The following is a 12731-nucleotide window of genomic DNA, read 5'->3' as shown; positions in this document are numbered from 1 at the left end:
GCTTGGCCGCCCGGGGCTCCAGCTTTCTCCAGACCTGACTAGGCTAAAGGAGAGATGCGTCAGGACTAAGAGAGACATCCTGGCTCTCAGAGTCGGGGGCAGAGACATGCAGGAGCTGAAGCACAAGTGCGACTGTAAGGTACTGTCTGCCTGTCCCCCCTAGTCCTGGGGCGCCGGGCCGCAGAGGGTGGGATGCCGCGAGCCCCGGGCCCTGCTGGCGCCTCGCACCCGTTGCCTTGGCTGATGCCGCCGGCCGGCTTGCTCCTGTCCACGTCCTCGCCTTTCTTTCTCTCCACCCTTCAGTGACCCCTTATCCATCTATGGGAATTCCTGGGTGGGCTCTCAAACTTCAGCGCCCTCAGAATCCCCTGGGTGCTTTGAAAAACACACATTCCTGAGCTCCACCCACGAAGAGCCTGGTTCTGCCAGTCCAGGCCGAGGCCCGGGAATCTGCAGATGGGATGACTCTGGCTAGGTGGGTCTGGGTTACACCTTGAAAAGTGTGACTGTTGGTGATGTTTAACATTCCTCTCCCTCTGAGCCATTCAGAGAGCTCCGGGGTTAGGAGGCCAGAGCGAGAAGCCTCAGCACCGCTTCTCAGCTGGGACTCCTGCCTCAGCGTGAGGGGGATGCTGCTGACAGCGGTGGATTCTATTCACTGAGCAGCTACTGTGCGCCATGGGCCCTGCAGGCCTGGATCTGAGTCCCAGTCCTGCCCCTGGCTCACGGTGTGGTCCCAGGCAGGCCTCTTGATCTCTCTAAGCTTCAGCTTCCTTGCCAGTGAGATGGTGGCAGTGAGAGAGCCGGCCCCCGGGGCGGGGGGGTGGTGAGCTCAGATCTGTCTGCTGCTCGGTGCTGTGCTGGGCGCTGGCCCAGAGCTCAGAGCGTGTTGACTGAGGGTACGTGTGTGTCTGACCCTTTTCTCCCCGGGCTCTCGGGAGGCCGCCATCCTACCGCTGCTCTTTAGTGTCAGTGAGGCCGGTGAGTGGCTGGTGGTCACAGCAGCAGTCAGCTGCTGAGCTGGGACTAGAGCCTGGGTCTGTAGGAATCAGAGCCTGCTCGCCCTCCGTCCTGTGGCCTAGCCCATTCCTCAGAACGGGAGGCGTCGCTGGAGAAGGGAGAGAGGCGCTTTAAAGTTTGCAGGTCCCGTATTCGGAGCCCCTCTGGGAGCCCGTCCTGGGGGCGGGGGCAGGTGTGACTTCTCAGGGAGCCTCAGCCCAGCGGTGGCAGAGAGTGTGTGGAGGGCGGTGTGCAGGCCAGCGTGCTCTCCCGGCCTGTCCCATCCTCAGCGCCGTGCGATGGTGGAGGGCGGTGTGCAGGCCAGCCAGCGTGCTCTCCCGGCCTGTCCCAACCTCAGCGCCGTGCAATGGAGGGCGGTGTGCAGGCCAGCGTGCTCTCCTGGCCTGTCGCATCCTCAGCGCTGTGCGATGGTGGAGGGCGGTGTGCAGGCCAGCGTGCTCTCCCGGCCTGTCCCAACCTCAGCGCCGTGCAATGGAGGGCGGTGTGCAGGCCAGCGTGCTCTCCCGGCCTGTCGCATCCTCAGCGCCGTGCGATGGTGGAGGGCGGTGTGCAGGCCAGCGTGCTCTCCCGGCCTGTCCCATCCTCGGCGCCGTGCGATGGAGGGCGGTGTGCAGGCCAGCGTGCTCTCCCGGCCTGTCGCATCCTCAGCGCTGTGCGATGGTGGAGGGCGGTGTGCAGGCCAGCGTGCTCTCCCGGCCTGTCCCAACCTCAGCGCCGTGCAATGGAGGACGGTGTGCAGGCCAGCGTGCTCTCCCGGCCTGTCGCATCCTCGGCGCCGTGCGATGGTGGAGGGCGGTGTGCAGGCCAGGGTGCTCTCCCGGCCTGTCCCCCGAGTCGGCCCGGGTCGCCTGTCCTCAGCGCCGTGCGATGGTGGAGGTGGCAGGTTGACCCAGTAGATTGATGCCTCTTGCATGTTTGCCCGTTGCTCTTTTTTTTTTTTTTGCCCAGGAAGAGCTTCTGATGGTTCCCCCAAAGACCGCTTTGGGGATTCCTAGGGCAGCCCCCGCGATGGCTCTCTGCTGAGACAGGAACTGGGCTCCTGGACCAAGGCCTCCATCTGGGAGTCATGACCCCCCAGAGGAGGATGGGCATCTCTGTGCAGTTTCTGGGGTCAGCGTCTGTCTCTCTCATTAGATTCTCACAGGCACGTGTGGTACCCCCACCATCTCTCCAAAAGGCCAAGAATCGCTGCTCTAGAGTCAAAACATTTAGGTGCAGGGAGGGGCCCGGGAGCTTCCCTTCCCTCCCCAGCACTACACCCCTGCTGGCTGTTGCTTATTTCCAGAGAGTTGGCTTGTTCTGAAAGCCTGCAGCCTCAGCGCCTACTGGGTGTTCAGCAAGCCTTCCTGGCCCAGACCCTTGAGAAGTGCCAGGGCCCCTACAGTGGGGACCAGGAGATGGTTTGGAGGATGGTGATAGTGAGGGCAGAGTACAGGGCCCCCAGACAAGTGCTTCCCACTTGCAGCAGAGAGCTTCAGGGAGGAGGCGGTTTCCTAGAGCTACGCTGTCCATTATGATGGCCACGTGGCTCTGCATGTTTAAGTTAATTAACGTTAAGTATCACCAGGACTTGAGGTCCTCCATTGCACCATTCAGCTCTCAGGTGCCCAGTGGTGACCTGTGGCTGGCAGCTGCCTTGTTGGGCAGTGGGGTTGCCCTGCAGAGACTTCCAGCACTGGCCACGTGTTGGGGAAGTGGCCTTGCTGGGGGTGAGGTGGCCGGGCTGAGGGGACAAGGCAGTGGGTTAGGGGAGGTGAGGCTGCCACCCCCATCCCTCCCGGGCCTGTGCCCGCCCTGGGAAGCTGTGCCCGGCTCTGTGGCGCCCAGCCTCCCCGGTTCCCAGGCAGAGGCTTAGCAGAAGCGTGGCTGTCTGGGCGGGAGAGGGGGAGGGGGTGCCCCCAGTGGGTGGAGGGAGCCGCTGTGGTCGTCGTCAGCCCTGAAGGGAGCCCGGGCACTTGTGCCGCCCATTACTGTCCGTTCAGTCCTCAGGCCCTGGTGGGTGTTGGGGGAAACTGAGGCTCAGGGAGGTTGAGTGTCTCGTCTAGGGTCGGGTGGCCGGGGGGCGGTGGGGCTGGAACTTGAACCAGGCCTAGAACTCCAGGCCTTGAGGCTTTTCCCCAGTGTTGCACCATGTCCTTAACTGGACCCCCAAGGGAAGAACCTGGGTGAGGAAGTCCTCTTGCCCTAAGAGGGTGATCCCAGGGAGACCCCCCCACGACGTGAGCCCCCTCCCAGGAGGCCTCGGGGCGGCCCCGCCCTTGGCCTCAGCTGCCGGCGCCCTGGAAGGGGGTAGGCTCCGGGTTCCCTGTGTATGTAGCCCGGGCCAGTGGCCCTGGGTGGTGGCGAGTGTCCCCAGGCCTCCTCCCGCGTCCCTGATGAGCCCCTCTGCCTTTGCCCAGATGACCCAGCTCATGAAGGCAGCCAAGAGCGGGACCAAGGACGGGCTGGAGAAGACGCGGATCGCCGTCATGCGCAAAGTGTCTTTTCTGCACAGGAAGGACGTCCTGGGTAAGGCGCCGGGGCAGGCTGGGCCAGCAGGCACGCGGGGCGAGGTTACCGGGTGTCCGGGCTCCTCTGATGGTGGGGCCAGGGCCTGATCCCCACAGGCGCCGGCTTGCTTTCCAGGCTCTAGCAGACGGGCCCTGTCTCTCCTGGGGACCATGGGCCTCTCCCTTCAGCATCCCTGCCCTCAGCCTCCTGCCTCTCACACTCACCTGGCCTCATCATTGTTTTTTTTTTTTTTCAATATTTATTATTTGGCTCAGCTGGGTCATCCCTCAGTGGCATGAGGGATCTTCATTGACTCATGTGAGGTCTTCCTTGTGGCGAGCTGGGTCTTTTTTTAGTTGCAGCTCTGGGAGCTTTAGTTGGGGCTTGCGGGATCTAGTTCCCTGCCCAGGGATCAAACCCTGCTCCCCGGCCTGGGGAGCACAATGTCTTAACCGCTGAGCCAGCGGGGAAGTCCCTCCCGACCTCGTCTTTGAATGTGGCTTTGTCCATTCACCCGTCTCTCCACCAGCCAGCGTTCATGGAAGCCCTGCTAAGTGCCGTGCTCCAGGCTGAGTGCAGGGACACTGTTAGATGAGTTGTCCCCAGGAGCGCCCGGTACAGTGCAGGGGGCAGGCGTGCAACAGGAAGTGGCAGCTGCTCAGTGGGGCACCATGGCGAGAGTGTGGCGAAGTGAGTCTGGAATGTGGGAATGAAAGATCCGGGCTGAGAGCAGAGGCGAAGCAGGCCCAGGTCTCTCGGGCAGAGGCACAGGGTGGGGACGGGCACTTCTGGCCGAGGAGCCAGCGTGGGCGACGCTCCGGAGGTGGGGAGAACGAGACATTCAAGAAGTCAGCATGTGCGGAGTGTCTGTTGGGGTGCCAGGCACCCTGCTAAGAGCTTTGCGGTTTCTCATTCAATCCTTATAAGCACCAGAGCAGTGCAGAGGGCTGTCTTGTTCCCACCTGGACATGAGGGAACAGGCACAGAGTGGGTGAGTGTCTTGCCTGGGGACACACAGGCGTGGAGGGGACGGAAGAGGCTTCCTCTGGCTGGAGTGAGGCTCAGGGCCCCGTGAGCACGGGTGTCCACGCCAGGGAGGATGGTGAGGCTCTGCACCCTCCTGAAATCTGCACGTGAGCCTCCTATGCCTCGGTTTCCTCGTCTATACGTTGGGGCTGATCGGGTCTGTATATCGGGGGACCTCGGGGGGATGACCGAGCGGTGCGTGGGGAGGACCCAGCACAGCTGCTCGCCCCTTGCGGCAGGCCTTCTTCCTGGCGGAGCCCCAGAAAGCAGGCGCTTGGTGCTGGGACAGCATCTTGGTGACCTGGCTGCTGCCATGGTGCCACGGCCTCCTGGCCGCGTGATCTTGCCTGGTCCTTCCCCTCATCTGTGAAACGGGCTTAATCCCGCCACGGCATGTGCTCGACTGCAAGCTGTGCGGGGAGCCCCGGCCCCGATCAGGGAGGGAACGCTGGGCTGGGGAGGCCTTCCACATCCGGAGAGGCCTGGAGCTGGGACGGGGCGGGCAGGCTGGCTGGCCGGAACGGTCCCTGGTCACCCTCCCCATCCCCGGGCCCTCCCCACCCCGCCTGCAAGCCCAGAGCCTTTCTTAAAGTGACCCTCCCACCAGAGGCGTTATTAATAGCCACGGCTGGCTCGAATCACCGGCCAAGAATGTTCCCCCGGGGCGCGTGGGGGAAGAGGAAGCCGCGGGCCGGACGGCCGGGCTGGGTGCGGGGCCGGGCCCAGGGGGCCATGTGGGCCGGGCAGGGGGCCCTCCCCCGCGCCCACCCCCCTGCGGCCGGGCGCGGCCCGTCCTCCTCCTCCTCCTCCATCTCCTGCTCAGGTAAGGCCCGCCAGCCTGTCCCCGCCCCGCCCCGGGCACCTTTCCTCCCGCTTCCCCGGTGCCGCCTCCCGCGGCCCCAGTTGCTGACCCGGCTCCCAGGGCCACAGGCTGCAGGGGCCCGTGTCTCTGGGCCCATGTCTGCCGCTCGGGGCCCCGTGTCCCCGGGCCCATGTCTGCCGGTCCTGGGCCCGCACTCTGCCTGACTCTGCCTCTCCGCCCGAGCCTCTGTCTGCCGGCTCTGCCCTTTGAGAGCCGCCCCCACTCGCGTCCGCGTCCTCTGCTGGACTCCAGCTGAGCCTTTTCCCTTTTGGATCTCTCTTTTGGTGGGGGGGAAGATGAAAACACAGAGCCAAACTGCTTGTTCTCACAGCTTGCTTTCTTCCCTCTTTTCGGCGTCCAGAAGAAAACTATTTTTAGTGCCTGGTGATGGGGACATGGGCGGCCTGGCCTTTGGCAGGCAGAAGCGGGCGGGTCTGAGCAGGGACAGGGACTCGGCAGAGTGGGTCCTGAGAGTTGAGCCCCTGTGGCCTTTTCCCCCCCTCGCTCCACTGCGCCTCACCTCTGTGTCTGGGCAGGCTGTTCCCCAGAGGACGTGAGCAGGGCTGGACCCCCGAGGCGCTCTGAGGAGCTGCTCGTCCCAGGGCCCTGGGCTGCGGCGGGGGCGGCTCCGGCTCCTCGAGTCTGAGCAGGTGCGTCCTTCTCGCCCAGCATGTGTCACTAACCCAGCTCCCTTTGCAGGTGACTCGGAGGAGGAGGACATGGGGCTCCTGGAGGTCAGCGTTCCGGACATCAAACCCTCAGCCCCGGAGCTGGGCCCCATGCCAGCTGGCCTGACCCCGCAGCAGGTCTGTGGGGGTGCAGGTGTCCTCAGGGGGTGGGATGGCGGCTCCCAGCCTGCTGCCCGGGGCCGCACCCGTCTGGGTCTGGAAGGGGAGGTGATGGTCAGTGGCAGAGCCCAGTTGGGCAAGGGGCCTCCTGGGACCCCACTCGACCTGCCACACAGGCTGCCCACAGTGGACCCCGTGGGTCAGCGCTGCCATGCCAGGTGGGGCGGGGCTGCCCCTGGCACCCTTGCTGCCCAGGCTCGAGGCAGCCAGCACAGCTCCTGCAAAAAGAACAAAGGTGTTGGAAGAAATGGCTGCAGTCAAGAGAGGGCTGGGCAGCACCGAGCTCACCCAGCTCAGAGGGGACCCTGGGGGCGCCTGGACCCCCGCCTGCCCACCTGTCATCAGCTCAGACCCCAGAGTTGCTGCAGGTTTCCCAGGAGCCTGGCTCTTGGGTGGTGTCTTCTTTCTCCCGGAGGGTCACATCGAGATCGGGGCGCCTGTGCCCTGGGGCCCCACGTGGCAGAGCCATGACTGAGGTCCTCTCCATGGCTGGTTTTCCCCTCTATGAGGCTGGGAGGCGACCCTGCCTCCCTCTGGTCATGAGGGCTCTGGGCAAGACGCGCTGGGGCAGCAAATGCATCGAGCGATTGGCCGGGTTGGCGTTGGCAGGACATCCTGGTGTTGCACCCCTTTTGAAAATGAGAGATTTGGCCACACTTCTTGTCTCGGGAACCCGTCTGCCTCCTTCCTTCCCTCTTTCTCCTGCTGGGGCCCTGGCAGCATCTGGGCGGTGGCCCCCAGCCTCCTCCCTGGTGCAGTGAGTCACCGTCAGAGTTCAGAGCCAGGCGGGACCCCAACCTGCTCGCCCAGCAGCCGGGCTTCCCCTTTCTGGTGTCGGCAGGGTCGGGAGCCTCTTGCATTTCTTGGAGCAGCGATGTTAGTTGTTCTAGCCAGTGGCTCTCAGCGGACTTGATTTTGCCCCCAGGGGACATTTTGCCATGTCCGGCATGCTTTGGTGCTCACAGCTGGGGGTGGGGGCCCCTGGAGTCTACTGGAGAGAGGCCAGGGGCGCTGCTGGCCACCCGCGGTGCATAGGACCGCCTCCCACGTCAGCAGGCGGAGGCCGAGGGTTGCTCTGGGCACCCCTGGGGACTGGGAGTCCTGGACAGAGCGTCCGTTTGCGGGGCGGTGGCCTGGCTTGTCACACAGCCAGGGCGTGGGGGGCACAGTCAGGCCCAGGCCAGGCAGGGCGGTGGGGAGACAGGCACAGGGTGCCCCAGCATGGGGAGGGATGGTGGGGGGCACCTGCACCACCGCACTCAGGATGGCTTGGGGGCGCGCTGGGGGTCCCCTCCTGGGCTAAGGTGGGCAGGCTCCCCCCTCAGACACTGCTCGCCTATGACACCTTTCATAGGCCCTGTCCCAGCTTTGCTGCACAATGGGGTCACCAGGGAGGCTTTAAAAAGCCCCGCTAGCCAGGTGGCACCGCAGAGCAATTCAGTCAGTGTCCAGGGACCCCCGTGTGCAGCAAAGGCCCCGCCCCCGCCCCCACCACCGTGTGCTGCCGTGTCTGCGTGAGGGCTTCCTGAGTGGGTGCTGGTTGGGCTGCCCCCGGGGAGGCGCTGATTTGGGCTGAGATGGGCAGAAAGGGGAAGGGAAGGGCTGGGATGCTTAGCCTGAAGCAGAGTCCACTTGAGCGGGTGGGGGGACATGCTCAGGACTGTCTTCTGGGAGAGGGGTTGGTTAAGGATCAGATCTGTAAGTGGCGGGAGCTGAGATTTCATTTCCGTCTAAGAAAGAGCTCTGTACAAGGGTGGTCCAGAGACGGAGGAGGCCTCCCGTCCTGTGGGGGAGCATGGTGGTTCCCCATCCCTGGATGGGCGTGCAGAGGCCAGGCAGGACCCAGGAGTCCCTGTGCCCCCGGACCACATGCTGCCATCTGGGGAGCACGGGCACCTGTCTGGGGTGGGTGGGCAGGGGCTCTGGGAGGTGATGCCAGCTGCCAGGCTCCAGTGGGCCAGGAGTGGCTCTGGGAGGTGGTGCCAGCCTGCCAGGCTCCAGTGGGCCAGGAGTGGCTCTGGGAGGTGGTGCCAGCTGCCAGGCTCCAGTGGGCCAGGAGGGGCTCTGGGAGGTGATGCCAGCTGCCAGGTTCCAGTGGGCCAGGAGTGGCTCTGGGAGGTGGTGCCAGCCTGCCAGGCTCCAGTGGGCTAGGAGTGGCTCTGGGAGGTGGTGCCAGCTGCCAGGCTCCAGTGGGCCAGCCTGCCAGGCTCCAGTGGCCCAGGAGGGGCTCTGGGAGGTGATGCCAGCCTGCCAGGCTCATGTGCCAGCTGCCAGGCTCCAGTGGGCCAGCCTGCCAGGCTCCAGTGGGCCAGGAGGGGCTCTGGGAGGTGGTGCCAGCTGCCAGGCTCCAGTGGGCCAGGAGGGGCTCTGGGAGGTGATGCCAGCGGCCAGGTTCCAGTGGGCCAGGAGTGGCTCTGGGAGGTGGTGCCAGCCTGCCAGGCTCCAGTGGGCTAGGAGTGGCTCTGGGAGGTGGTGCCAGCTGCCAGGCTCCAGTGGGCCAGGAGTGGCTCTGGGAGGTGATGCCAGCCTGCCAGGCTCCAGTGTGCCAGCTGCCAGGCTCCAGTGGGCCAGGAGGGGCTCTGGGAGGTGATGCCAGCCTGCCAGGCTCCAGTGGGCCAGGAGTGGCTCTGGGAGGTGGTGCCAGCCTGCCAGGCTCCAGTGGACCAGGCGTGGCTCTGGGACAGACAGCTTCCTGCTGCTCCGCTGGCTCTCGTGATCCTCTCCCCATCTCCTGGTGCCCCGCCCACAGCCGGTGCTCGCCCGGGCGCCCTTGGCACCATTGGCACGGGTGCTGACTGACTATGCTCTCTGCCTGACCAGGTGGTCCGGAGGCATATCCTCGGCTCCATCGTGCAGAGCGAGGGCAGCTACATGGACTCTCTGAAGCGGGTCCTCCAGGTACGACTCCTGGGGCTTCAGGATCCCCGCGAGGGGCATGTTACAAGGAGTGTTTGGAGGCTGTGGGCATTTTTCAAGGGAAGGAGCCAAAAGCCAGTGTTTCTGTGGGGCCAGCAGGACCTCCGAATGGGGGACACAGAATTTCAGGTGCCTTGGTGCTCACGGGATGACTGGGTTTTCTGAAATGACGTTGGGGTTCAGTGAGATGAGGTCTGTCCCGTGGCGCTCAGTTGCGTCTGACTCTGTGGCCCTGCGGATTGCAGCCTGCCAGGCTCCTCTGTCCGTGGGATTCTCCAGGCAAGGATACTGGCATGGGTGGCCATGCCCTCCTCCAGGGGATCATCCTGCTCCAGAGATCTGACTCTGGTCTCCTGCACTGCAGGCAGGTTCTTTACCATCTGTGCCCCCAGGCCTGGACCTGCGACTGTGGGTCCTCTGGTGCCTGGGAGAAATCCTGCTTCCTCGTCCCTCTGGGATCCGGGGGAGGGGCCACAGCTCCCCACCGTCTGGGGGCTCCTGGGGTGGCGTGTCGGCCTCACCCCCTCCCTTGCCATCAGAATGCCCAGGAACTGCTGAGTAGACCCTTGCATGGCCAAGGTGTGCCGGCCTGGTCTATTTAGTTTACGTTCCTGAAACAGTGACTCCGGGATGTTGTGGGCTGTCTGTAAGGACCCCGGGGAGGGCATTGTTGGGGTGGGAGAATGCTCCGATCACTCCCTTCCCCTGCCGAGTGTGGATCCCCAGTGGAGGGGCCCAGACCCCGGGCAGGTGGAGACAGGCTGCCCCGTGTTTCTGTCAAAGCCGGCTGGAGACCGTGGCTCTCGGTCTCGCTGTGACGCCGCTGCCACTGCTGGCAGACTGGCTCAGCTGTGGGCGGAGCCGATCCGCGCCAGCCCCTGGGGCCTGCCTCCGTGGCGCCCCCTGCAGGCTGGCGTCTCCCCCAAACCCCAGCTTCCGCCGAAGTCTGCGTGTGGGCTGTGGACGGTCGAAAGGCTCAGGCGTGCTGCGTTCACGGAGACCCGTCCAGGCGGGGTGCGGAGCGCGGGCTGAGTGCTCCGCTCGGCCGCGCCCGGGGCCCTGAGGGCCGTGGCGGCGGCCTCGGGGCGCTCACCCGCCTGCCGCCGCCGCAGGATTACCGCAACCCCCTGATGGAGATGGAGCCCAAGGCGCTGAGCGCGCGCAAGTGCCGCGCGGTGTTCTTCCGCGTCAAGGAGATCCTGCACTGCCACTCCGTGTTCCAGATCGCCCTGTCCTCCCGCGTGGCCGAGTGGGACGCCACCGAGAAGATCGGCGACCTCTTCGTGGCCTCGGTAGGCGTCCCCAGGCCCCCTCCCCGGCCCGCCGAGGCGCACGCCGCCGCCCTGACGGGCGTCTCCCTGCTCCCCGTGTCCACGCCCGCGGGGTCCGAGGGTAGCAGCGCCCCTCCCCGGCACCATCGCCTCCCCCCGAGACCTGGTGTCTGCGCCTCTCGCGCCCTGTCCGCTGCCCTCACTGGGTGACAGGTTTCCTGACCTCCAGGGTAGCCGAGACCCCCGGGAGCGGAGGGCTGTGGCTGCGGGGAGGGTGGAGGTGCTCCCCGCCCACGCCCTCGCCTGGATGTGACCCTCCCTGGCGGGGCCCACGCCTCTTTCAGTTCTCCAAGTCCATGGTGCTAGACGTGTATAGTGACTACGTGAACAACTTCACCAACGCCATGTCCATCATCAAGAAGGCCTGTCTCACCAAGCCCGCTTTCCTCGAGTTCCTCAAGGTGGGCCTGAGGGCGGTCTGGGGCTCCTCCCAACAGAGCCCGGCCATGGCGGGGGGAGCGGGGGCGTGGAGGGGTGGGGAGGGCAGTGGGGGGCAGGGAGGCCTCTCGGGAGGGGGGTGCTGTCCACCCTTTCTCTGGTCCAGGCGCCTCTTTTCTTTCCTCTGGGGCATCCCCAGTCCCACGGGAGATGAGCCCCTGCTCCCCGCCCCCTAAGGGGGTGGTCGAGAATTAGAGGGTCTGTAAGCCGCATGGGATCTGAAGCTTTGACAGGAAGAAGGGGGCCATGACATCTTGCTGGTGGGGGCTGGGCTTGGGTGGGTGTTCAGGTGGGACTCAGTGCTGCGGGGTCCTGTGGAGAACAGGCTATAAAGGACTAAAGGCCTGGGGTAGCCATGGGGCCACGTCCCCACCCCCTCCTTGTTGCACAGTCATGATTCAGACGGAGACCCTGCCCAGCAGAGGACACAGGTGGGCCAGGACCCCCAGCCTCAGAAGACACACCCACAGTCCAGATCCCAGAGGAATGGGGGGCTTTCTCAATGGGGTGCCACCTGTCGCGGGTCCTGGGGGGATGGTGGGGTTGAAACAGGGAGACGGGAGAGTGTCTTCCAGGTACCAGGGCGGTGGGCAAAGGTCAGAGGCAAGTCCAGCTGGATCCTGGGCACGGGGTGCCCGGGAGAGAGGCGCAGAGCCTCTGAGTTCAGTTTGAGTAGATCCGGGCCTCAAGCCCAGGGCCTGGGATGTCATAGTGCACGCAGTGGGGTGCCGCTGAAGCTTTGGGTGGAAGCGGAGGCAGGTGGGGACGTCCCTGGGTTGCAGGGGCCGTGTCAAGGTGGCAGGTGTGTGGGTGGTGTGGTGGAGACAAGCGATACCCAGGGCAGTGAGAAGCCCCATGCCCACCCCGCCCCGGGACCGGGCCCGTTCACCTTACGTGGAGGGAAAGGTGGTCTCAGCTCCTTCCAGAGGCCTGGCCTCTGGAATAAACGGCTGAAGGTCCTAGTTATTACGCTTTTGGTCCAGAGACCTTAATGCGCTGCTCCAGGCCCCCGAGGGTGTGGACCCCATGCTGGCAGGGACCCCTGGCTGCAGACCCAGGGTCCTTCCTGGCTCTTCCCTCCGGCCCGAAGCTGACCAGGGTCCTGGGGAGAGGAGCCCGGGTCGGCACAGCCGTGCCCCGGGTGCCAGGCTCTCGCCAAGGACGCTCAGTGAGTGACGCCGCCTCCCCCAACAGCGGCGCCAGGTGTGCAGCCCCGACCGCGTCACGCTGTACGGGCTGATGGTGAAGCCCATCCAGAGGTTCCCACAGTTCATCCTCCTGCTGCAGGTACCGCCGCCGGCTCTGCCGCCGCCGCCGCCCCGCAGGATGCAGCTGGGGCTGGTGCATGCCTGGTGGGATCGGGTGGGAGGCCTGGCTCTGCCCCAGCACCCAAAGCCCTCACCTGGGCCGTGCAGGGTGGGCGGGGGCTCGGCCCCCGGCCGCGCTTTCCTCGCCCCTGGGGTGGAGCCCATTCAGTGGGACCGCATCCTTTCCCTCCCCTGCTGGGAACCTGGTGACGGGTGCAGACAGTCACCCATGACGGTGGGGGGCACATGGAATCCAGTGCCCTCAGGGCCCCTGGCAGGGCGGAGAGGCCCTGTGAGGGCTTTGGTCTTGGTGCTCCAGGCTTCCCGAGAGAGTGTCAGCCCCCACTCTGGGCCCCAAGAGCTTGGGACAGCCCTCCTGATTGCCGGGGGTCCTCGTTCAGGAGGTGAGCCCCCAAGGGCCCCAGCAGCGTCTTTCCTCTGTCCTCAGAGTGGACAGCTGCAGGAGGGGGTCTCGTCTCCGCACACTCTCCAT

The 12731-nt window shown here is 65.3% G+C and overlaps 1 protein-coding gene across 10 annotated transcripts in view; it reads left to right on the top strand.

The window, feature by feature from the left end:
• Positions 1–12731, top strand: part of ARHGEF10L (Rho guanine nucleotide exchange factor 10 like) — a 147792-nt gene that overhangs the window by 61964 nt on the left and 73097 nt on the right. For 5 of the 10 annotated variants that reach the window (XM_068966881.1, XM_068966879.1, XM_068966883.1 and 2 more), the window contains 6 exons: positions 3420–3528; positions 6098–6204; positions 9067–9144; positions 10275–10454; positions 10778–10894; positions 12126–12218. In XM_068966881.1, coding sequence (XP_068822982.1) covers positions 3420–3528; positions 6098–6204; positions 9067–9144; positions 10275–10454; positions 10778–10894; positions 12126–12218 — 684 coding nt within the window. Of the gene's footprint in view, positions 1–22; positions 140–3419; positions 3529–5187; positions 5360–6097; positions 6205–9066; positions 9145–10274; positions 10455–10777; positions 10895–12125; positions 12219–12731 lie in introns of those variants that run through there. The other 5 variants (XM_068966878.1, XM_068966877.1, XM_068966885.1 and 2 more) reach the window with 4 other exon arrangements.

The sequence above is a fragment of the Capricornis sumatraensis genome, chromosome 3, assembly GCF_032405125.1.
Source record: "Capricornis sumatraensis isolate serow.1 chromosome 3, serow.2, whole genome shotgun sequence".
Lineage (NCBI taxonomy): Eukaryota > Metazoa > Chordata > Mammalia > Artiodactyla > Bovidae > Capricornis > Capricornis sumatraensis.
The sequence above is the reverse complement of the archived record's forward strand: the minus strand, read 5'-3'. Positions and strand labels throughout refer to the sequence as shown.